The 20,477-nt window shown below is 38.5% G+C and overlaps 1 protein-coding gene across 6 annotated transcripts in view; it reads right to left on the bottom strand.

The window, feature by feature from the left end:
* The window catches only part of FER (FER tyrosine kinase), a 351,355-nt gene that overhangs the window by 290,095 nt on the left and 40,783 nt on the right, over window positions 1-20,477 (bottom strand). For all 6 annotated transcript variants that reach the window (XM_060201250.1, XM_060201251.1, XM_060201249.1 and 3 more), the window contains one exon: window positions 10,896-11,156. In XM_060201250.1, the coding sequence (XP_060057233.1) occupies window positions 10,896-11,102 (207 nt within the window). In that variant the 5' untranslated portion in view covers window positions 11,103-11,156. The remainder of the gene's footprint in view (window positions 1-10,895; window positions 11,157-20,477) is intronic.

Here is a 20,477-nt window from a genome sequence, read left to right as displayed (position 1 = left end):
GGACCGGGGTTCAAGCCCCCAGTCCTCATCCGCTGGGAGAAAGCTTTGTGAGTGGTGAAGCAGTGTGCAGGTGTCTCTCTGACTTTCTCCTATCTCTCCCTATCCCTTTGATTTCTGGCTATATGTATCCAATAAATAAAGATATTTTTAAAAAGAAAAAAAGACTAAATAAACATTGAAAACTGAAAACCCATAGATTTTTAAGAGACTCAATGAACCCATACACAAAAACTTGGGGGAAAAAATAGCACACAATAATAAGCTGATATTTCAGTTAAATGGATTTAGGCCATTCCAAGACCTGATAATAATAATAATCCAACAGCTTTCTTAAATTTCGTCAACTCTGTAATTCATTCTTTAATTCTTGGATATCCTTATTTTTCTTAGAGTCTTACATTTCTTACATTCAAGATTGCTTCCCAGGTCAACAGAGCAGGAATTAACTATCTGGAATCAGAATTATCCATGGTAACCATTGTTATCATTGCAGGTATTCATGATACCATGGTATCCAGAACTGTAGCTACAGTATCATCAGTTCTATTTATTTATTTATTTATTTATTTATTTAGTAAACTGTATTCTAGAAGCCTGCAGTTGTTTCAAGGTTATAATTTCATGCCTGCCCAAGGTGTGTTAGCACATCTAGCCCACCTCTGAAATGTCAAGCTCCTCCACTTCAGAGAACTAGGACAATTACTTGTAACCACTTCTACCTGGTTCCTTAGCAGCCTCAGTTGTGCAGACATAAGTCAAAGGTCTATTGGTGTCTCACTCTGTGTCCCTGTTTTGACTTCTAACTTTCATTTATTAAAAACAGCATCTAGCATCTGTCTTCCTTTTGACTTATTGCACTTATCATGATCACCTCAAGTTGCAGCCATGTTGAAGCAAAAGGCAAAGTTTCAAGTTACTGAAACATTTCTGGGTTTTTTTGTTTGTTTGTTTAATTATGATCAACAAGACTGCAGGAATACTGAAATGTTTTTAAGGAACCAAAAAGCTGAGGCAACTTGGCAAGTCAATAAAAGATGATTTATCGGAGTTAAGAATGCCTTCACGTGTCAGGAGAATTTTCCCTTTTTTTAAATTTATTTACTTATTTATTTTGGATAGTGACAGAGAGAAAGTGAGAGGGGAAAAGGTGAGGAGAGGAAATGGCTCAGAAGCTGTCTACCAGACTTACATGCCTGAAAGAGGAGAGAGGGGGAGAGAGAAAGAAACCTGCAGCATAGTTTTGCCTCTCATGAAGCTTCCCCTGTGCAGGTGGGGGCTAGTGGCTTGAATTCCTCCCCCTCTGTCCTCCCCTCCTCTCTTGATTTCTCTCTGTCCGATCCAACAGCAATAACAATAATAACAGCAAGGGCAACAAGGGCAACAAAAATGGGGGAGGAAACAGAAACAGTGGATTTGTAGTGCAGGCACCGAGCCCCAGTGATAACCCTGGAGGCAATAAATAAATAAATAAATAAGGTAAATCATATAGGTGTCTCCTACTAAATCTAGGAATTAAATCAAAGATCTCCCACCCTTTTATTTTATTTTAACCAGAGCACTGCTCAGCTCTGGCTTATGGTGGTACAGGGGATTGAACTTGGAACTTCAGAGCCTCAGGCTTGAGAGTCTCTTTGCATAACCATTGTGCTATCTACCTCTGCTCCCACCATGTGAACTTTATAAAGAAAAATGTAAATTACGATAAGGGTCCTGTAGAAATTTTCCTATGCCTCTTTAAGTACCACATGCTAAGCCTACTCTCTGACCTTTCACCTCCACATCTTATTCCTATTCCCCATCCATGTCCTCGGAAAGCTGTTCTACCTATTCTCTTTCACCAGCTATATCCCTTAGATGTCCTTCACTAGCTCTTTCAAGCCAATCTTTCTTTCATAATAAAAGTCTCATCCCCAAATGCTATCTAAAACCTCCCTAACAAACTTGTAGAGAAAAAGTTCCAACTTCTTATTTGCTTTAAGAAGACAGGCACTGGCTTTCTATGTTACGACATAGCCTTTCTCTAAAGCTCTACCAAATACATTGTTTCCCACTTTAACATCCTGTTTAACATAGGGGTACAGAAGAGAGGTTAATGCTCTTCATTACTTCTCCCCAAATCCACCTATCTTAAAAGCTAACATTCTTTGTCTATACAACTATCTGCTCTTCCTCTTTAAAACTGCATGACTCTTGTACATGTATAGGCTTCCTCTTATTTTTTTTATTATCTTTACTTATTAATTAGATAGAGACAGCCAGAAATCGAGAGAGAAGGAGGTGACAGAGAGGGAGAGAGACAGAGAGACACCTGCAGCAATGCTTCACCACTTGTGAAACTTTCCCCCTGCAGGTGGGGATGGGGGGGGGGCCTCAAACCTGGGTCCTTGTGCACTGCATCATGTGCACTCAACCAGAGGCACAACCACCCAGCCCCTGGCTTCCTCTTATTTAATCTTTACCTGAACACTCTTTTTGTGATATACAAAAGTATGTGAACCTGAAATAACCTTATATATAAAAGATACATCAAAAGTTAATATAACATTTTATATAATATACCGCTTATGAATTATACAGTGATCTTTAGAAAGACTGTATTCAGTAGTGTACCATTAAATTAGAGGCTAAGAGTGAGAAGTGAAAACTGTTTATCTACTCACTATATTATCAGTAACCTCTATAGTGAAGAAGTCCTTTTAGGTCAAGATTAGTGAATCATTCTTGATATGACACATTCTGTTAGAATAGATTGAGATGAAAATGAAAGGGGTTTCTTTCTACATTTGAGTTTCCAAATAGAAGACTGCCTCAGGCCTGAAGTTTTTCTAAGCATAATGATTAATAAGTAAAGTGTCATTTTATTTTTATCTTACCAACCTCAAATACCAGAGTGAATAATTAGAAGAAAAAAAAAAGCACCACTTTAAGGCAGCCACACAGAGCATGTTTACATTTCACTGTGCCTCAGTGAAAAAAAGTCATGGTCCCCTTGGAATATACCTAAAATAGACCTACTAGACCAACAGCCCAGGTTTAAAATTTTTACATTTAGAACATTTTTCATACTGCTATTTATTGAAAAAAGTTGATATATGAGAAAGCCTATGTTTACTTGAAATATATTATTTCAAAAGATCTTCTGAATTTTCACTTTCTTTTGTTTATACAGGGAGAGAAAAAGGGAGATAGAGAGACAGAGACAGAGAGAAAGAGTGACAGAGAAAGATACAGCGAGTATAAAAGACCACAGCTCCAAAGCTTCATTCAGTCTGGCGAGGACCAGGCTAAAACCTGAGTTATGCACATAGAAAAGTAACACACTAACCTCTTCTGAATTTTTAAATGTGAACTACATTACTGCTTTGTGACTAAAATTATATTTTTTCTAGAAATAAATTTAACTCTGATTTTGCAAATAAAAAGAGGCACTTTATAAAATTCACTATTCTCTACTTCCTCCAAAAAGAGAGATTCGCTGCACAGACTAATAGGATTCCAGTATTGAAAAGTAGTAACTATCAATCCTAGAATGCCTGTTTTATTATTAGAAACCAACAAAAGTAAATAGCTAAGAGGAAAACACAGAAAGGAAAAGTTGTACTCAATATTTGAAAAAAAGAAAACAGCGCAAAGTGCAAGGACTGGAGTAAGGATCCCGGTTCAAGCCCCTGGCTGCCCACCTGCAGGGGAGTCGCTTCACAGGCTGTGAAGCAGGTCTGCAGGTGTCTATTTTTCTCTCCCCTTCTCTGTCTTTCCCTCCTCTCTCCATTTCTCTCTGTCCTATCCAACAATGACAACAATAATAATAACTACAACAATAAAAAACAACAAGGGTAACAAAAGGGAATAAGTAAATATATATATAAATAAAAGAAAAATAGGGAAAAGACACAACATGTTTTCTACCTTTGAACTAACAGACTGTGGTGAGATAAATCAGTATTACATGCACAGGTAGTAATTTAAGTGTTCTGGGTTCACTACTGTAAGATATTTATTCTGGGACACCGAGTCAAAAAATAAAATATTACTGGCGCTATAATTATAATTAAGCTTTATGACCAACAAGATGACATGCTTGAAAAATACCAAAATAATGGTTGTCATAAATAGCTTTTCTCTGTAGACGATATCTTCCAGTTGCTCACTTTCTTCTTGTGTATTTTTTAAATACAACACAAAAATTCCATGAATAATGAATAGATACTGTACCACACAATAACTCAAAATAAAAAGTTCTCTGAAACAATAGTAATCACTCAATATTTTCCTGTTAAATGGAAAATGCTTTTGGAATCTTTTTCTTTATTTCTTTTTTATTATCTTTATTTATTGTATAGAGACAGCCAGAAACTGAACCTGGCCCCTGGAATCTCTAAATCCTTATAGGAGATAGATGTCCAGAAGACAAGACATTAGACTTCTCCTAAAACTTAGGTTATTAGACTGAAGTGCAACTGCAAATGAAGTCTTGAGAAGATCCTACTCAGAACATTTCTCTACAGAGCTTCATGATTACCTAGATTCACAACCTTGTCTGCAATAAGAATCACCTGGAGCCCTTTTAAAATATCAGTTTTTGAACCCCACAACCAGAGAAGCTCATTTAATTATTTTTAGCTAGGGTCCAAGCACCAATATTTTAAAGGTTCCCAAATAATTTTAATGTACAAGTTACAGGTTCTGCTGAAATGAAACAGCTGTGTTCCCAATAATTATTAGGTGTGAAAAATCATGTGATAAAACCCACAAAGTTCAGCATACCTTAATGATGACCCTCTTGGCCACTCACTACCAGGCCACCCCATTAGCTAGTCTGGGAATACATAGACACGATGGGCCTAGATCTCTAACAGACCTTTTTCTCCACTGTCACTGGTCATCGCCATCAGGAACAATATAGTGGACCCTCCTGTGTGGCTCTACAGGACCTTACCCTCAATGTGGGTCAACACTGGTAGGGTCTGCCCCATTCTCCACAGGGAGATTGGGTCAACATACTCTGCCACTAGAGGAAGATAGGTCCTGCAATAGGTGCAGCCTAGAATGTTTCTAGCTATGACTACAGAATATGAGTTCAGACCTACATAGATATAGAGGTTACACAGGCTCCTGTGCTGAATATGGGCCCCAGATCAAATTGATGGAGTTCATAGTTGATAATATTTATATATTTCTCCCATATTTGGGAGATAGTCTCTTCCCTAATTCAACTTTCTGCTCCTATGCCCAACTCTGACACCATCTCCTCAAACAATACCTTTAGCCCACCTGCATGTTGGCTGTCAGGCTCAGGCAAAATTAGTAAAGTCATGGTCCCCTTGGAATATACCTAAAATAGACCTACTAGCCTTTTCCTAAATGGAGGCCACAAATCTCATCTGCTATAGTCTTACTATTAGATTCCTGATTATTAAACCATTTGTTCTGCTTTATATCTTAATGCTTTTTAGCCACCAAGTTGCAGATGCCAACCTGACTTCACTGGACAGATTACCTCACCAATGTACCTGGAATCCCACCTCTCCAGGTCCCTGCCCCACTAGGGAAAGATAGGGACAGGCTGGGAGTATGGATTGACCTGCCAAGGCCCATGTTCAGCAAGGAAGCAATTACAGAAGCCAGACCTTCCACCTTCTGTGCCCATAACAATCCTGGGTCCATTCTCCCAGAGGAATAAAGAACAGGAAAGTTCCAATGGAGGTGGTGGGATATAGGAACTATGGTGGTGAGAACTGTGTGGAATTGTACCCCTCTTATCCTTAATAATTATTAAATCATTATTAAATAAATCATTATTAAATAAATAATAAAAAATGTCAAAAATACATGTTTTAAAAGACTTGAACCCGATAAGAACTTTGCAGTCTAATGTGTATTAGTTTTGAAATGTACAAATAATGCAATAAGCACTGCACTTTACTTTGAAAGACCTAAAATTTGCTTTTCAAAGTAGGCTTCAGAAAGGTTGCAATCTGTGAGTCACTGTATAGTAGTAATCTCTTTACAATAACTATTTCTCCTTGAAGCAGAAAGTTGCAACATTATAGGTAGATGGGTGTGGTTCCTAACATAAAGGATAAGTAGAAGCAGCAGCCAGCCATGAAGTGATGGAACTTTGTCTTCGCATTTTATGTATTTCTTTGTTTTTATGTATTTCTAAGCGGTTCAATTTTGCTCAACAGTTTTCTGCATTCACCTAGACTTCTTCCATGCCTGTATATAATCAAATACAGAATCACATTATGTTGAAATTATCTTCTATAAATCAATAGTATTGAAACAAATTCATGTCTTAAAAGAAAACATTTTAACAGAATTGACTCTATAGCCAGGCTTAAGAATTATAATATAGATATGCACATATAGATATAGATTTGAAACTAGCTACAAAGGTTCAAGTTACATTATAAGTATATTGACTACCAAATAAGACTATTTCACCAGAGAACACTCTTTACAAATTCTAATTTATATAATATATAAAATTTATATAATATGTAAAACATATTCATTCTACTTATGTTTAAAAGGGAAGCCATTACCACTCTTCAGGCAGGTGGTACTAATTGAAAATTTGTACCCCTATACTAATTTAGAGAATAAATATTGGCCACATTATGCATGTGACAAATTTCTAGGCTGACTCTCCGGTACCAAGTAAGAAAAATAAATGCATGGTGGATTTTATAATGCACATATAACTAAAAGCATAATAAAAGCAATAACATAGCACAAAAGACAGACATGAAGAGCCCATACATGACTAGAAAGCAAACTTCAGTTCTATAGTCAATAATACTGCAGATTGCTAAAAAGCTCCCCATTCCACCCATTTTCCTTTGATGGTCCAATCACTACAAGATTCTGCTCCTGGCCATCCTCAAAATACATACAAGGTCACCAGTTAAAACAAAGGCTAAACCCTCCTTTTAGATCTGCTTTGGCAGTAGTTTACCAGCCCCCACCTAGGTCTGTGCAACTTCAACAGACTAGTGGCTGCCAGGTTTTCCCAAATACCTGGTCTTGGCTAGGTAGCTAAAATTCAGCATACAAAAAGGGCTGTGCACTATGAACTTCAAACCCTGATCACCACTAAAATCCATTCGACCTCAGTGCTACAGCAACTACCATCATTGTTGTTGGGGCTATCATTACACACAACCAATTCACACAACCCAGGCTCACTCATGTCACAGACCTGCATCCAGTTCCTAATAGCATCCAATATAACCACACAAACGTATCAAAAGAAGAACCTAAATTAAAAGCCCAAATAAGACAGAAATGTAAGCTTCCTGAAGATGGATTCAAAGCAGTAACACTCTCGATGCTCGCTGAAGTGAGAAGATTCATGAAATAGAACTTGAACAAGGACAGGAAAAAAAAAAAATCATGAAAAAGTCCAAACAGAAATCATAGAGTTAAAGAATACAGTAAGTGAATTAAAAAATACAAGAAGGTGGCACAAAGCTCAAGGACAGGTATAAGGATCCCGGTTCAAGCTCCCAGGTCCCCACCTGCAGGGGAGTCGCTTCACAAGCGGTGAAGCAGGTCTGCAGATGTCTGTCTTTCTCTCCCTCCCCTCTGTGCTCCCCTCCTCTCTCCATTTCTCTCTGTCCTATCCAACAACAACAACAGCAATAACTACAACAACAGGGCAACAAATAGGGCAATAAGGGCAACAAAAGGGAATAAATAAATACGAAAAAAAAATCAAGAGGGTTCAAAAGCAGAATGGCAGAAACCAAATTTCAAATCGGTTAGCTCAGGGCTATGGTAGTAGAAATCATCAATGGTCCACACCCCGACAATGGCCCTGAAAATCTACCCTTCCCCCCAGAGTGTTTACTTCGGTGCAGTACTCCAAACCCAGTCCAAATTCTGTTTTTGTTTCCCTCTCTGTTCTTCTTTTTCAACTTCTGTCTATAAGTGGGATCATCCCATGCTCATTTATCTCTTTCTGGCTTATCTCACTAACATGATTCCTTCAAGCTCCATCCAAGATGGATTGAAGAAGGTAGATTCTTTATTCTTAATAGCTGAGTAGTAATTCATTGTGTATATATAACACAATTTTCTCAGCCAATCATCTGTTGTTGAACACCTGGGTTGCTTCCAGGTTCTGGCTATTACAAATTACAAGTGGTGGAGCATCTGGTTAAGCTCACACATTACAGTGCACAAGGACCCTGGTTCAAGCCCCTGCTCCCTACGTGCAAGGAGAAAGCTTCATGAGTGGTGAAGCAGGACTGTAGGTATTTCTTTGTCTCTATCCTCTCTCTTTCCCCCTTTCCTCTCAGTTTCTCTCTGTCTCTATCCAATAATAAATAAATAAATAAATAAATAAATAAATAAATAAATAAAGTAGCAAAGTTTCCGATGGAAGAGATGAGACACGGAACTCTGGTGGTGGGGACTGTATCTGTATGGAATTACAACCCTGATATCTTACAATCTTATTAATCATTATTAAATCACTAGTAAAACAAAATTTAGAAAAATATCATCATAAAAGAAAAAAATAAAGAATTAAAATGAAGAGGGCCTTGGTCTTGCCTGGGATAAGCCACCAGGTTCTAGATGCTACCATGATGCCAACCAGACTTCACTTGGCAGACAGCCCCCACCAATGTGTCCTGGAGCCCTGCCCCATTAGAGAAAGAGAGAGACAGACTGGAAGTATGGATCGACCTGTCAACGCTCATGTTCAGTGGGGAAGCAATTACAGAAGCCAGACCTTCCACCTTCTACACCCCATAAAGATCCTGGGTGGGATGCATTGGATCGACCTTCTCGTGGTGCATCCCGTGAGTACCCATTCATTGGGGAAACTGACGATCCTTCCTAGCCGACTGAATCCACATGGATCCCAGTCACTTTCAAAGCCAGCAACAAGCAGCTCCTGACAGCTTTCAACCTGACCTGTTGGCTGGCTATGGAAGAAGGGCAAATGCTAGAAGAAGATCCTGGGTCTACACTCCCAGAGGGTTAAAGAATAGAAAAGCTATCAGGGGAGGTGATGGGATATGGAGCTCTGGTAGTGGGAATTGTACCCATTTTATCCTGTGGTCTTGTCAGTGTTTCCACTTCATAAATAAATAGTTTTAAAAATTAAAATGAAGGCAACATAAGAAAGTTATGGAATATCAAGTAGAACAACATAAACCTCAAAGACACTGTCGAAGAGAGTAACACATGGAGGTGGACCTTTTTAATTTTATTTTTTAACTAGAGCACTACTCAATTCAAACTTGTGTCAGTGACTGGCAATGAACCTGGGACCTTCTGGTGCCTCAGGCATGAAAGTGTATTGTGGGGGCCCAGCAGTGGAACATCTGGCTAAGTGCATGTGTTACCATGCACCCTTAAGGACCTGGGTTCAAGCCACCAATCCTTCACAAGGCTGTGAAACAATGCTACAGTTTTCTCTCTTTCTCCCTCTCTGTCCTCCTTCCTACTAATTTCCTTCTGTCTTAACAAATAGAATAAAATAAAATAAGAAAAATGAAAGAAAAAGTGAAGGAAAAAATTTTGCCAAAGAGGCAAAATTCTTATTTATAGAAGTAATATACAAGATCTTTGCCAAACCAAGCAAGGTGACAGGCACCCAAATCCTCCTCATAAAGTTCTAAACAAAATAACCAAAACAAATACCATTGTAATTAAAACTCCAAAGATCAACTATAGAGTACATCCAAATAGTAATGAGAGAAAAGCAAATACTCATATGTAAAATTATCCTAATAAGACTATTATCAGATTTATCAGTAGAAACTCTGAAGGTCATGAGGGAATGGTATGGTGTAGTCAAAGTGTTGAATGGAAAAGACCGCCAACCAAGAATACTGTATGTGTCTAAACTGTCATTTAGAATAAAGAAACAATAAAAAGGTTTTAAGACAAACAAAAGTTAAGAAAAAAAAATGTATCTCACTAAACCTTCCCTACAAGAAACACTACAGAGCCAGGAAGATGTCACAGTGGCTTGTACCTAAAACTTTCATAAATAAATATAACAATTCCTAACACTGCCATCCACCAGAGTGAAGCAATGCTCTGGTCTTTCTCACCCTTCTATTTTATTAAAATAAAATAAATAATTTTTACAAAGAAATGGTACATAAACTTCTAGATAATAAAAGGAAATCCTATTCAAAAATTACAAAATACTTAAAATATAAGAATAAAATAGGAATAAATAACAGGGTTTCTTTTAATGAACTCAGAATTTAATTACCATTTCAATTTAAAATAGACCTCTACTCTAGAGCCTTAGATGTATAGCAGGAAACCCACTTGAGTTTCTAAGATAAACATAAGCCCAAGTGAAATGCTGAAATACAATTATACTGCAAACAGTAACCCAAAAATAGGAAGGATAGCCAAAATAAGATTTAAAAAAAAAAAAAGCCCTATGAGCAATGAAAAATTGAGACTGGGTTCACTCTTTGACACCACACACACAAAAAAAAAAGAATAATAAAATATTGCAAAAATAAATAATTTTAGGCTCAGGGAAATAGTTCAGCTTATTAAAGCATCAATTTGCATGTGTGGGGCCCTAGATATCACAGGTTCATTCCCCAGCACTGCTTCATCTCACAGATGAATAGTGCTCTGGCCCTCTCACTCTTTCCTTATCTTTCATAATAAAGTAAGTAAATGTTTTAAAATATATATATAGTAGACCTACAAACAAAAATATCATGAAGTAGAATCCAAAAGTGATTAATTTTTTAAACTTTCCTCATGAGATTATGATAATTAGAAATGTTGAAACCACTACCTTAGGATGCTGAGTTAGGCATATGCATAAAATAATATGACCTGATTTCCTTAAGCACAGTTATGACATTATATGTAAAGTTAAAGCATAAAATGCTTGTTCTTACCTTGGATACATTGCTGACATAATTCATTTGTATAGTATTTTCCTTATCAACTTGATTACAAAGGTTCTGTAAACTGGATGCATATTCTTTGTCACTTTTTATTCTCAGGGCCATAAATTTCTTCACTGTTTCCAGTAATCGTAATTCCCAGTCTTGCAATTTTAACACAGCTTCATGTGAATTCTTCAGGTCACTCCCAAACCCCATTTTTGTAAGGCACTGTCTTATCCTCCACACGTGAGCTTTCTAGTCAGCACATATCTGTATATGTAAACAGAAGGGGGAAAAAACCATAAATAAGAAGGAATTAGTCTTCAAAGCAAAATTATTACCCTTTCTTTCTCTCTCTCTCTCTTTCCTCCCTTCTTTCTTTTTTTTTAAAATATTTTATTGATTCCCTTTTGTTACGCTTGTTTTATTGTTGTAGTTATTACTGTTGTTGTTGTCGATGTAGCTGGATAGGACAGAGAGTAATGGAGAGAGGAGGGGAAGACAGAGAGAGGAAGAGAAAGATAGACAATTGCAGACCTGCTTCACCGCTTGTGAAGTGACTCCCCTGCCGTTGGGCAGCTTGGGGCTCAAACAGGGATCCTTAAACAGGTCCTTGCGCTTTGTGCCACGTGCCTGCGCTTAACAGGCTGCACTACCACCCGCTTTCTTTCTTTTTTACATCAATGACCTCCCAGAAACTTCTTCAAGGAAGTTCATCTACGCCGATGACATCTGCTATGCAACTCAGGCATCCAAGTTCGACATCCTCGAGGAAACACTCACGAAAGACGTGTCTCTGATATCTGATTACTGTAAAAAATGGCGACTAATCCCTAGCACTGCAAAAACGGCATCATCTGTTTTCCATCTACACCATGCCTCGGCCTCGCATGAGCTTAATGTGCAGCTTGGCGGTACGAGAATCCGGCATGAAGCCCAGCCAGTCTATCTTGGCGTTACTCTCGATCGCACCCTGTCATTTCACGAACATCTCATAAAAACTGCAGCAAAGGTGGGCGCGAGGAATAACATCATTGCAAGACTGGCCAGCTCCTCACGGGGCACGAGCGCTTCCACACTACGATCATCATCTCTGGCATTATGCTATCCCACTGCAGAATACTGTGCCCCAGTATGGTTCAGCAGCCCCCATGTCCACTTGGTCAATTCCAAGTTATATTCCTCCATGAGGATAATTTCTGGAACCATCTGTTCCACCCCGGTTCCATGGCTGCCAGTTCTTAGCAACATCACCCTGCCAGATATTCGTCGGGATGCGGCATCATCTAAGTTCATTTCCCACGTCTACGCTCGACCAGACCTGCCAACATACGCGGATATCTTCGCCCACCCTGCCCGACGCTTGACGTCTCCTCACCCAATCTGGTCCCCTACGCCTACACTGAACTTCTCTGTTCCAGACTCTTGGAAACAGAGTTGGCAGTCAGCTGAGGTAAAGAACAAACACCTCATCACAGACCCCTGCAAGCGTCAACCCGGCTTTGACCTGGCACGTTATGATTGGGCCCTCCTCAATTGCTATCGAACAGGCCATGGCCGGTGCGCCGCTATGTTCCACCGCTGGGGAGCCAGAGACGACCCGAACTGCCCCTGCGGCTACAGACAGACTATGACCCACATAGTCAACGACTGCCACCTCTCCAGATTCAAAGGAGGTCTCGAAACTTTACATCAGGCTCAACCTGACGCTGTTGACTGGCTACGGAAGAAGGGCAAACGCTAGAAGAAGAAGACCAAAGCACTGATCAGCTCTGGCTTATGGTGGGTGGTTCAGGAGATTGAACCTGGGGCATTGGAGCCTCAGGCATGCCAGTTTCTTTACATAATCATTATGGTATCTACCCCCACTGGCCCATTATTTCTAAGTTACAGTTTATCACAAAAAAAAAAACAACTATTTCCCTTAAAGATCAGAAACCAGATGCAGATAAATACTCTTATCATTTTTATTCAATATCATACTAGACCTTCCGCCTTCTGCACCCCATAATGACCTTGGGTCCATACTCCCAAAGGGGTAAAGAATAGGAGAGCTATCAGGAAAGGGGATGGGATACGGAGTTCTGGTGGTGGGAATTGTGCGGAGTTGTACCCCTCTTATCCTATGGTTTTTGTCAGTGTTTCCTTTTTATAAATTAAAAAGAAAGAAAAGAAAGAAAGAAAGAAAGGAAGGAAGGAAGGAAGGAAGGAAGGAAGGAAGGAAGGAAGGAAGGAAGGAAGGAAACAGTTTGGAGATTCATCAGAATTCTAGAAATGAACCTAGCAATCCCTTTCCTAGAGAATTACCAAGGGAAAACGAAAACATTTATCAGAATAGACCTACTCACAACAATGTTGATAACAACACAGTTTGTGATAGCGCAAACTTGGAAGCAATTCAAATACCCAGTGACAGATGAATGACTAGGCAGCTGTTAAAAATGATGAGGTTGGGAGTTGGGCGGTAGCGTGGGTTAAGCACATGCGAAGCACAAGGACCAGAGTAAGGATCCCAGTTCAACACCCGGGCTCCCCACCTGCTGAGGCGTCGCTTCACAGGGGGTGAAGCAGGTCTGTAGGTGTCTCTCTTTCTCTCCCCCTCTCTGTCTTTCCTTCCTCTCTCCATTTCTCTCTGTCCTATCTAACAACGACGACATCAGTAACAACAACAATAATTACAACAATAAAAAAAGATAACAAGGGCAACAAAAGGGGAAATAAATATTTTTTTTAATTATAAAAAAAAATGCTGAGGTTATCTTTTAATATTGTAGTCTTAATGTGAAGGTATCATGCTGAGTGAGACAAGCCAGAAAGAGAAAAGAGTATCATATGATCTCATTTATAGGTAGAGCTTGAGAACAATGAACAGTAGGGGAAAACATGAGTTGAAACTTGGGGGGAAGCATATTGCACCAAAGCAATGGGAAAGAAGGGATAGGGACAGGATGAAGGGACACTGGAATTCTGCTGTGTCTCTTACACAACAATCAAGAGGAAATAAGTTGTGTCCATGTTTTAAAGAGAATACAGGAAACTTTTAACCCCCCAATAAAAATGAAAATAAACAAACAAATATGGAGCAAAAATAATCAATTAAAAATGGACAAAAGTTCTGAATACCATCGGTGTGGGGGCAGTAATGACGTATTTAATAGGTTTGCTGTACTTGTTTTTATTTTTACTTTCGGCAAGTGGGTGCCTCCAATAGGGTTAAAATTCAAAGGATCCAGGTACAACACTTTTGGGAATATAATTTCATTCCACCCAAGTGTGTTCTGTTGTTGCTGTTGCTGTTTTCTTTTTACCAGAGTACTCTGGCTTATGGTGGTACCGGGTATTGAAACTGGGGCCTTTGGTACTTTGTACATAAAAGGCTTTTTGCATAAGCATTATGTTGTCTCCCTGCCCTCAAGGTTGTTCTCATGCTGTGTTCTATCACATGTGTCTGGAACTTCTTGTTTTCTTTGTTGTTCTTGTTATTGCCACCAGGATTATCATTGGGTCTCTGTGCCTGCGTGGTGAATCTATGGCTCCTGGTTGACTTTTTAAAATCATTTATTTATCTATTATTGGATAGAGACAGAGAGAAAGTGAGAGAGAGAGAGAGAGAGAGAGAGAGAGAGAGAGAGAGAGAGGCCTGCAGCCCTACTTCACCACTTGCGAAGTTTTCCCCTGCCGGTGGTGACAATAGGCTTGAACCTAAGTCCCATCTTTTTTTTTTTTTAATAGAAACAAAAAGAAATTAAGAAGGAGGAAGCTAGAGAGGGAGAAAGAAAAAGATATGCCTTCAGCACCCAACTTTCATAAACTTCCCTCTTGCAGGTAGGGACTGAGGCTTGAACCCAAGTCCTTGAATATAGTAACATGTGTGCTCTACCAGGTGCACCACCAACTGGCCTCTTGGACTTTTTTTTTTCTCCCTCTCTCTCTTTTTTTTTTTTTTTTGTTGGGGGATTGATGATTTCCAGTCAGCAGTGGAGTGTACTGGTTTTTACATGTATAACATTTCCACATAGCAGTGCAACCCTCAGTAGGTCCTCCTCTGCCATAATGTTCCAGGACCTGAACCCTCTCCCACACCCCAGAGTCTTTTGCTTGGGTGCAGTACACCAACTCCAGTCCAGGTTTTGCTTAGTGATTTCTCTTCTGACCTTGTTTTTCCCTCTTGGATTTTTTAGTGCCTATGTCTAAATGCTTTATAATTTAGGTGTCACTGCAAATCGTACTTTTTTTTTCATGTCTTTATAAGCTTAAATCTTCCCCTTTTATCTGATTGTATGTAATGTGCAAGGATATAAAATATATATATTTCATACCCAGTTATTATATGATTGTTATTAGTGTGGGAAAAAAAGTTCTGAATAGACCAAAAAACTACAAGTGTTCAATGAGCATATGAACAAATATTCAAAATTATTTGCTACTAGGAAAATTATAAATCAAAGCAGTTACATAATACCTAACACTGAGATGCTTATAATTAAAAACACAAATAAGAGAATGTACTGGCGAAATTGTAGATAAACTGAAATCCTCAAATACTGCTAATGGAAATATACAATGATGCAACCACTGTGAAAAAGTTTGGCAGTTCCTGAAAAGTTGGACACAGTGTATCATTTGATCCGGAAATTTCACTTTCAATTATAAACCTAAGAAAGATTAAAACTTACTTTCTCACAAAAAAAAATTGTATATGAATGTTTTGGCAAAATTATTCATAGCAACCACAAAGAAAACAACCCAAATAGCTACCAACTAATGAATGGATAAAATTAATTATACTGCACATAACAAAATGTAATTTGTCAATAAAAAGCAATGAAGAACAAATAAAAGCTAGAACATGGATGAAATTTATAAACTTAATTCTAAGTGAAAGATCCCATGCACAAAAGATCACATACTATATGATACCTTTATATGAAATGCACTATATTTATAGAGACAAAAGCAGATTGTGGTTGTCGTAGGCTGACAGTTCAGAGAAGAAATGAGTAATCATTCTTGGGTGCTCAATTTCATTTTTGGTGACAAAAACAAAATGTATTTTGCAGACAGAGTGCACTCCTTATCATACATCAGCTGGCACCACATGGGAGCACCAAGGACATACCAGGGAAACTCCATGAGCAGTATAGCAAAGAGAAAGAGAGTGCTCAGATCACATGGCACTATGCCCAAAAGTGATCTAATTTTCAAAAGTCTTTCTAATAGAGAATTAATAAAATCCTTTGAAAGTACATTTGACATTCCAGTAGAAAAAGAAAGCAGTGAATGAGATCAATCCAAGGAAAGTCAACCAAATTATCTAAAGAGAGAAGTCTTCCTGACTAGGCCAGGACTTTGGTGGCTCCTGTGTATTTTTCTCGGCCTTGTCATTCTCCAAGACTATGTGTTGAATTGATGGATAAAATTACATCAAAGAGTTCAGGATTTTTAATGGATTATCAGGCTCCCCAAAAAGATGAAACTCAATCTCAGCCAGTATCTCCCCATACCTTTACCTCCATGCTCATTTCACACAGAAGTCAAAATTAAAACTGAAACATAAGAAGTATTCTAAACAAGGTGTCATAGTTCATTTTCCTAGCTCCTCTCAAAAGACTAGAAAATGCAAAAGAGGTAATCAATGAACACTGAAAGGTGGAAAGACACCATAATCCATTGGCCTTAGGACTAGAAAAACAGCACAGAGACCAACAAGAGGATCAACCCAACCCAACTTTACCCAGTCTCCAGTCTAGTAACAAAACATAGCCCACATGTAGGCTGCCTCCTCTGAGGGCTAAATGGGAGGTCCTCTGACATCAGTCAAGCCAAATATTGACAGCAAGAGTGATTATAAAACAAACAAAATTAAATAGCCAGGAGAAATGTTCTCCTTTTCTGCGATGCCTGTGAACCGCCTTTTCTCAACAAAAGAATATGAACCAAGGAGTAAACCAACAAGAAAGACCCAGCTGATCAGCAAGCAGCTGATCAAGAAGCCTCTTTTTCCCCACAGATTCAAAGATCTCCTTCTTCGGCATGAGACACTAGAGCAGGTACATAAAAATGGCATGAAATACTCCGTTTTTAGCAAGATGTTCAGTTCAGAAAGTTCCTTGTCCCCTAGAGGTCCAAGAGTCTCTTCTCCTGAGTTATCAGGGCAGCCAGCAGGCAGGGTGAAGAAATACTAACTCACCTGTTACCTATCAATAATAGGTCTAGTAGCTCAGTTAAGAAAACATCTTCTATTCCCTCAAGCTACACTACTAAGAACTAGTAGGAGTTCTGTCAGATAAACAAAGTCAAAATAATAGCACAAAGCCTCTGAAATCGAGACCATTATTGGAACCATAGTCTACAAAAAAAAAAAAAGACGAAAGTTTTCATGATATACCTCGAAGAAATGTTTTTGAAAATAAAAGACTGAAACAGGTCAAGAGACTCTTAATACAATAGATTGAATATACAGTGTTTAAATTAATATTACCTGTCATACCAATAGGCAAAAAAATAAAATCATAACCTGAATGAGAAAAGACAATTAATACTAACCCCAAGATGAATCAAGTGTTAAAATTATCTGAAAAGGATTTTAAGTCAGTGATCAGACAAATGGTTCCACAATCAACAACAAATTCTCTTAAAACAAATATAATGGGGGGGGCGCAGGTGGTGGGACACCTGGTTGAGCACACATGTTTAAAACAAATATAACTGGGGGGGTAGGTGGTGGGACACCTGGTTGAGCACACATGTTACAGTGCGTAAGGTCCCAGGTTTGAGCCCCTTGTCCCCACCTGCAGGGGGAAAGCTTCATGAGTGGTGAAGCAGGGCTGCAGGTGTCTCTCTGCCTCTCTCCCTCTCTACCTCCCCCTTCCCTCTTGATTTCTAGCTGTCTCTACCCAATAAATAAATAAAGATAATTTTTAAAAAATTTAAATGTAACATCTAAACAAAGGAAAACTGTGAAAATAACCAGATGGAAATTACAGAACTAAAAACACAATACAGGAATAAAAATCTCTCCAGATGGGCTCAACAGTAGAGTGAGTAGAGTGAGGATGACAAAGGATTCAACCAGAGAATGTAAGGACAGGACCCTGGAATTCACCCAGTCCAAATAACAGAGAGATAATAAACTGGGAGAAAAAAATGAACAAAGCCTAGTGGAACTGTGGAACAACAACAAAAGATACGGCATTTATATTATCTGGTTTCCATAAGGAGAGCAGAAAGTGAGGCTGAAAGAATATTCAAAGAAATATGTCCATTTTGGCAAATAAGATATTATTATATATTGTAGCTCCAGAATATAAGATGGTGTGAAGTTAGTAAAAGACAAACAGTAGATTAGCAGAATAGAAAAAACAACCGAGAAATAAATCCACACAAATAAGCTCGTTTTTTTTAAATAAAGATCCAAAAGCAGGTAAATGCACGAAAAATAGTCTGAGTAATAAAAGAGTAGTAGAACAATTGAGCACCTATAAGTAAAAAAGAGGCCTCATGCCCTAGAATACTGGGGGAAGCTTTGGTGCTGTAGTAGCTCTATCTTTTTGCCTCTGTCTCTCCCTTCCTAACTAAAAATGCTAGTCCAGAGTGGAGAAACTGTAATGACGAGAAGACTAAAGGGGGAAAAAAAGTCACCGGAACCTAGTATCTTACAGAGAAATTAACTCGGGAATCGGGTGGTAGCGCAGCGGGTTAAGCGCATGTAGTGCAAAGCGCAAGGACCGGCCTAAGGATCCCTGTTCAAACCCCTGACTCCCCACCTGCAGGGGCGTCGCGTCACAGGCAGTGAAGCAGGTCTGCAGGTGTCTGTCTTTCTCTACCCCTCTGTCTACCCCTCCTCTCTCCATTTCTCTCTGTCCTATCCAACAATGACGACATCAATAACAACAACAGTAATAACTACAACAATAAAAAAACAACAACAAGGGCAACAAAAGGGAAAATAAATAAATATTTAAAAAAGAAATTAACTCTAAAATATCATGAATGTCAATGTAAATATGAAGTTGCATAATCTATACACACAAAAAAAAAAAACACCATAAATCTTAAGTATCTGAGGGGCTGTGGTGCACCTGGTTAAGCACACACATTAAGGTGTTCAAGGACCTGGGTTCAAGCTCCAGGTCTCCACCTGTAGGAGGAAAGCTTCACAAGTGGTGAAGTAGGGCTACAGGTGTCTCTCTATCTCTCTCCCTCTCTATCTCCCACCCCCTCAATTTCTTTCTGTCTCTACCCAAGAAATAAATAAATAATTCTAAAAAATTAAATAAAATCTTAAGTATCTGAAATTAGGCAGAATTCTCAGACTTGATACCAAAAGTGCAATCCAAAAAAAAAAAGTTTCTTGCTGATGAAACCCCGCATGGTTCCCATATTACTTCTGCCATGTGAGAGTCCATGTGACTAAGGACTGAAAAGAAGAAAAAAAAAACAAGCTATTAACTGGGAGAAAATACTTACAAATCACATTAAAAGTACCTAGAAAATATAAAAATCTCACATAATCTGGCATCTGAAATGAAAAATGGACCAAAAACATGGGCAGACATGTCACAAAAGATGACATAAAAATAACAAAACAAGTACATGAGATTTTCAACACATTTCATCATTAAAGAAATACATTTAAAAGCACAGTCAAAGATACCTACACAACTACCAGAATGGCTAAAAATAAAATAATATGCCAAGATCAAATATTTGTAAGAATATGGAAAAACTGAATCACTCACTTACTGATGCTAAGAATACAAAATGGTACAGTCGGGGGTCAGGCGGTGGTGCATTGGGTTAAGAACAAATAGTACGAAACGCAGAGACCAGCTCAAGAGTCCCAGTTCCAACCAGCTCCCCGCCTGCAGGGGGGGTCATTTCACAAGCAGTGAAGAAGGTCTGCAGGTACCTATCTTTCTCTCTCCCTCTCTATGTCCCCCCCCAATTACTCTCTGTCCTGTGCAACAACAAAAATGGGAAAAATGGCCTCCAGGAGCAGTGGATTCATAATGTAGGCACCAAGCTCCAGAAATAACCCTGGAGGCAAAAAAAAAAAAAGGTACAAGCAATCGGATGTTTTCTAAATATGAGCATTCAACTGCAGCCATTTATCTACACTCTTGGAAGTTTATGACAGAGATATGAAAACAAATTCACCCAAAATCTGTACAGAAATGTTTATAAGGGAACTGTGTGGAATTGTACCCCTCCTACCCTACGGTTTTGTTAATTAATCCTTTCTTAAATAAAAAATAAAATAAATAAATAAATAAATAAAAGAAATGTTTATAAGTAAAAAATTCTAAGGTCATATATCCTTCAATAGGTGAATATATCATGACAAAAAGGAAAGTTTGTTACAAACAACAATCTTGATAAATTTTCAGAAAATTCTGTTGAATGAAAAAAATCAATTCCATGTATGTAATAGTCTTAAAAGGATAAAACTTTGGGGAAAGACAGATAGTACAAGGCCAAGGATTAAAAGTGAATGTAGTTATAAAGAGGAACATAAAACGTCGAAGTAGTATAATCAGTTAGTATCTTGGCAGAGGTACGTTTATGACAGGTAGGGAGACTTTATAGAAG

This window comes from Erinaceus europaeus, chromosome 11 (assembly GCF_950295315.1).
Source record: "Erinaceus europaeus chromosome 11, mEriEur2.1, whole genome shotgun sequence".
Lineage (NCBI taxonomy): Eukaryota > Metazoa > Chordata > Mammalia > Eulipotyphla > Erinaceidae > Erinaceus > Erinaceus europaeus.
The sequence above is the reverse complement of the archived record's forward strand: the minus strand, read 5'-3'. Positions and strand labels throughout refer to the sequence as shown.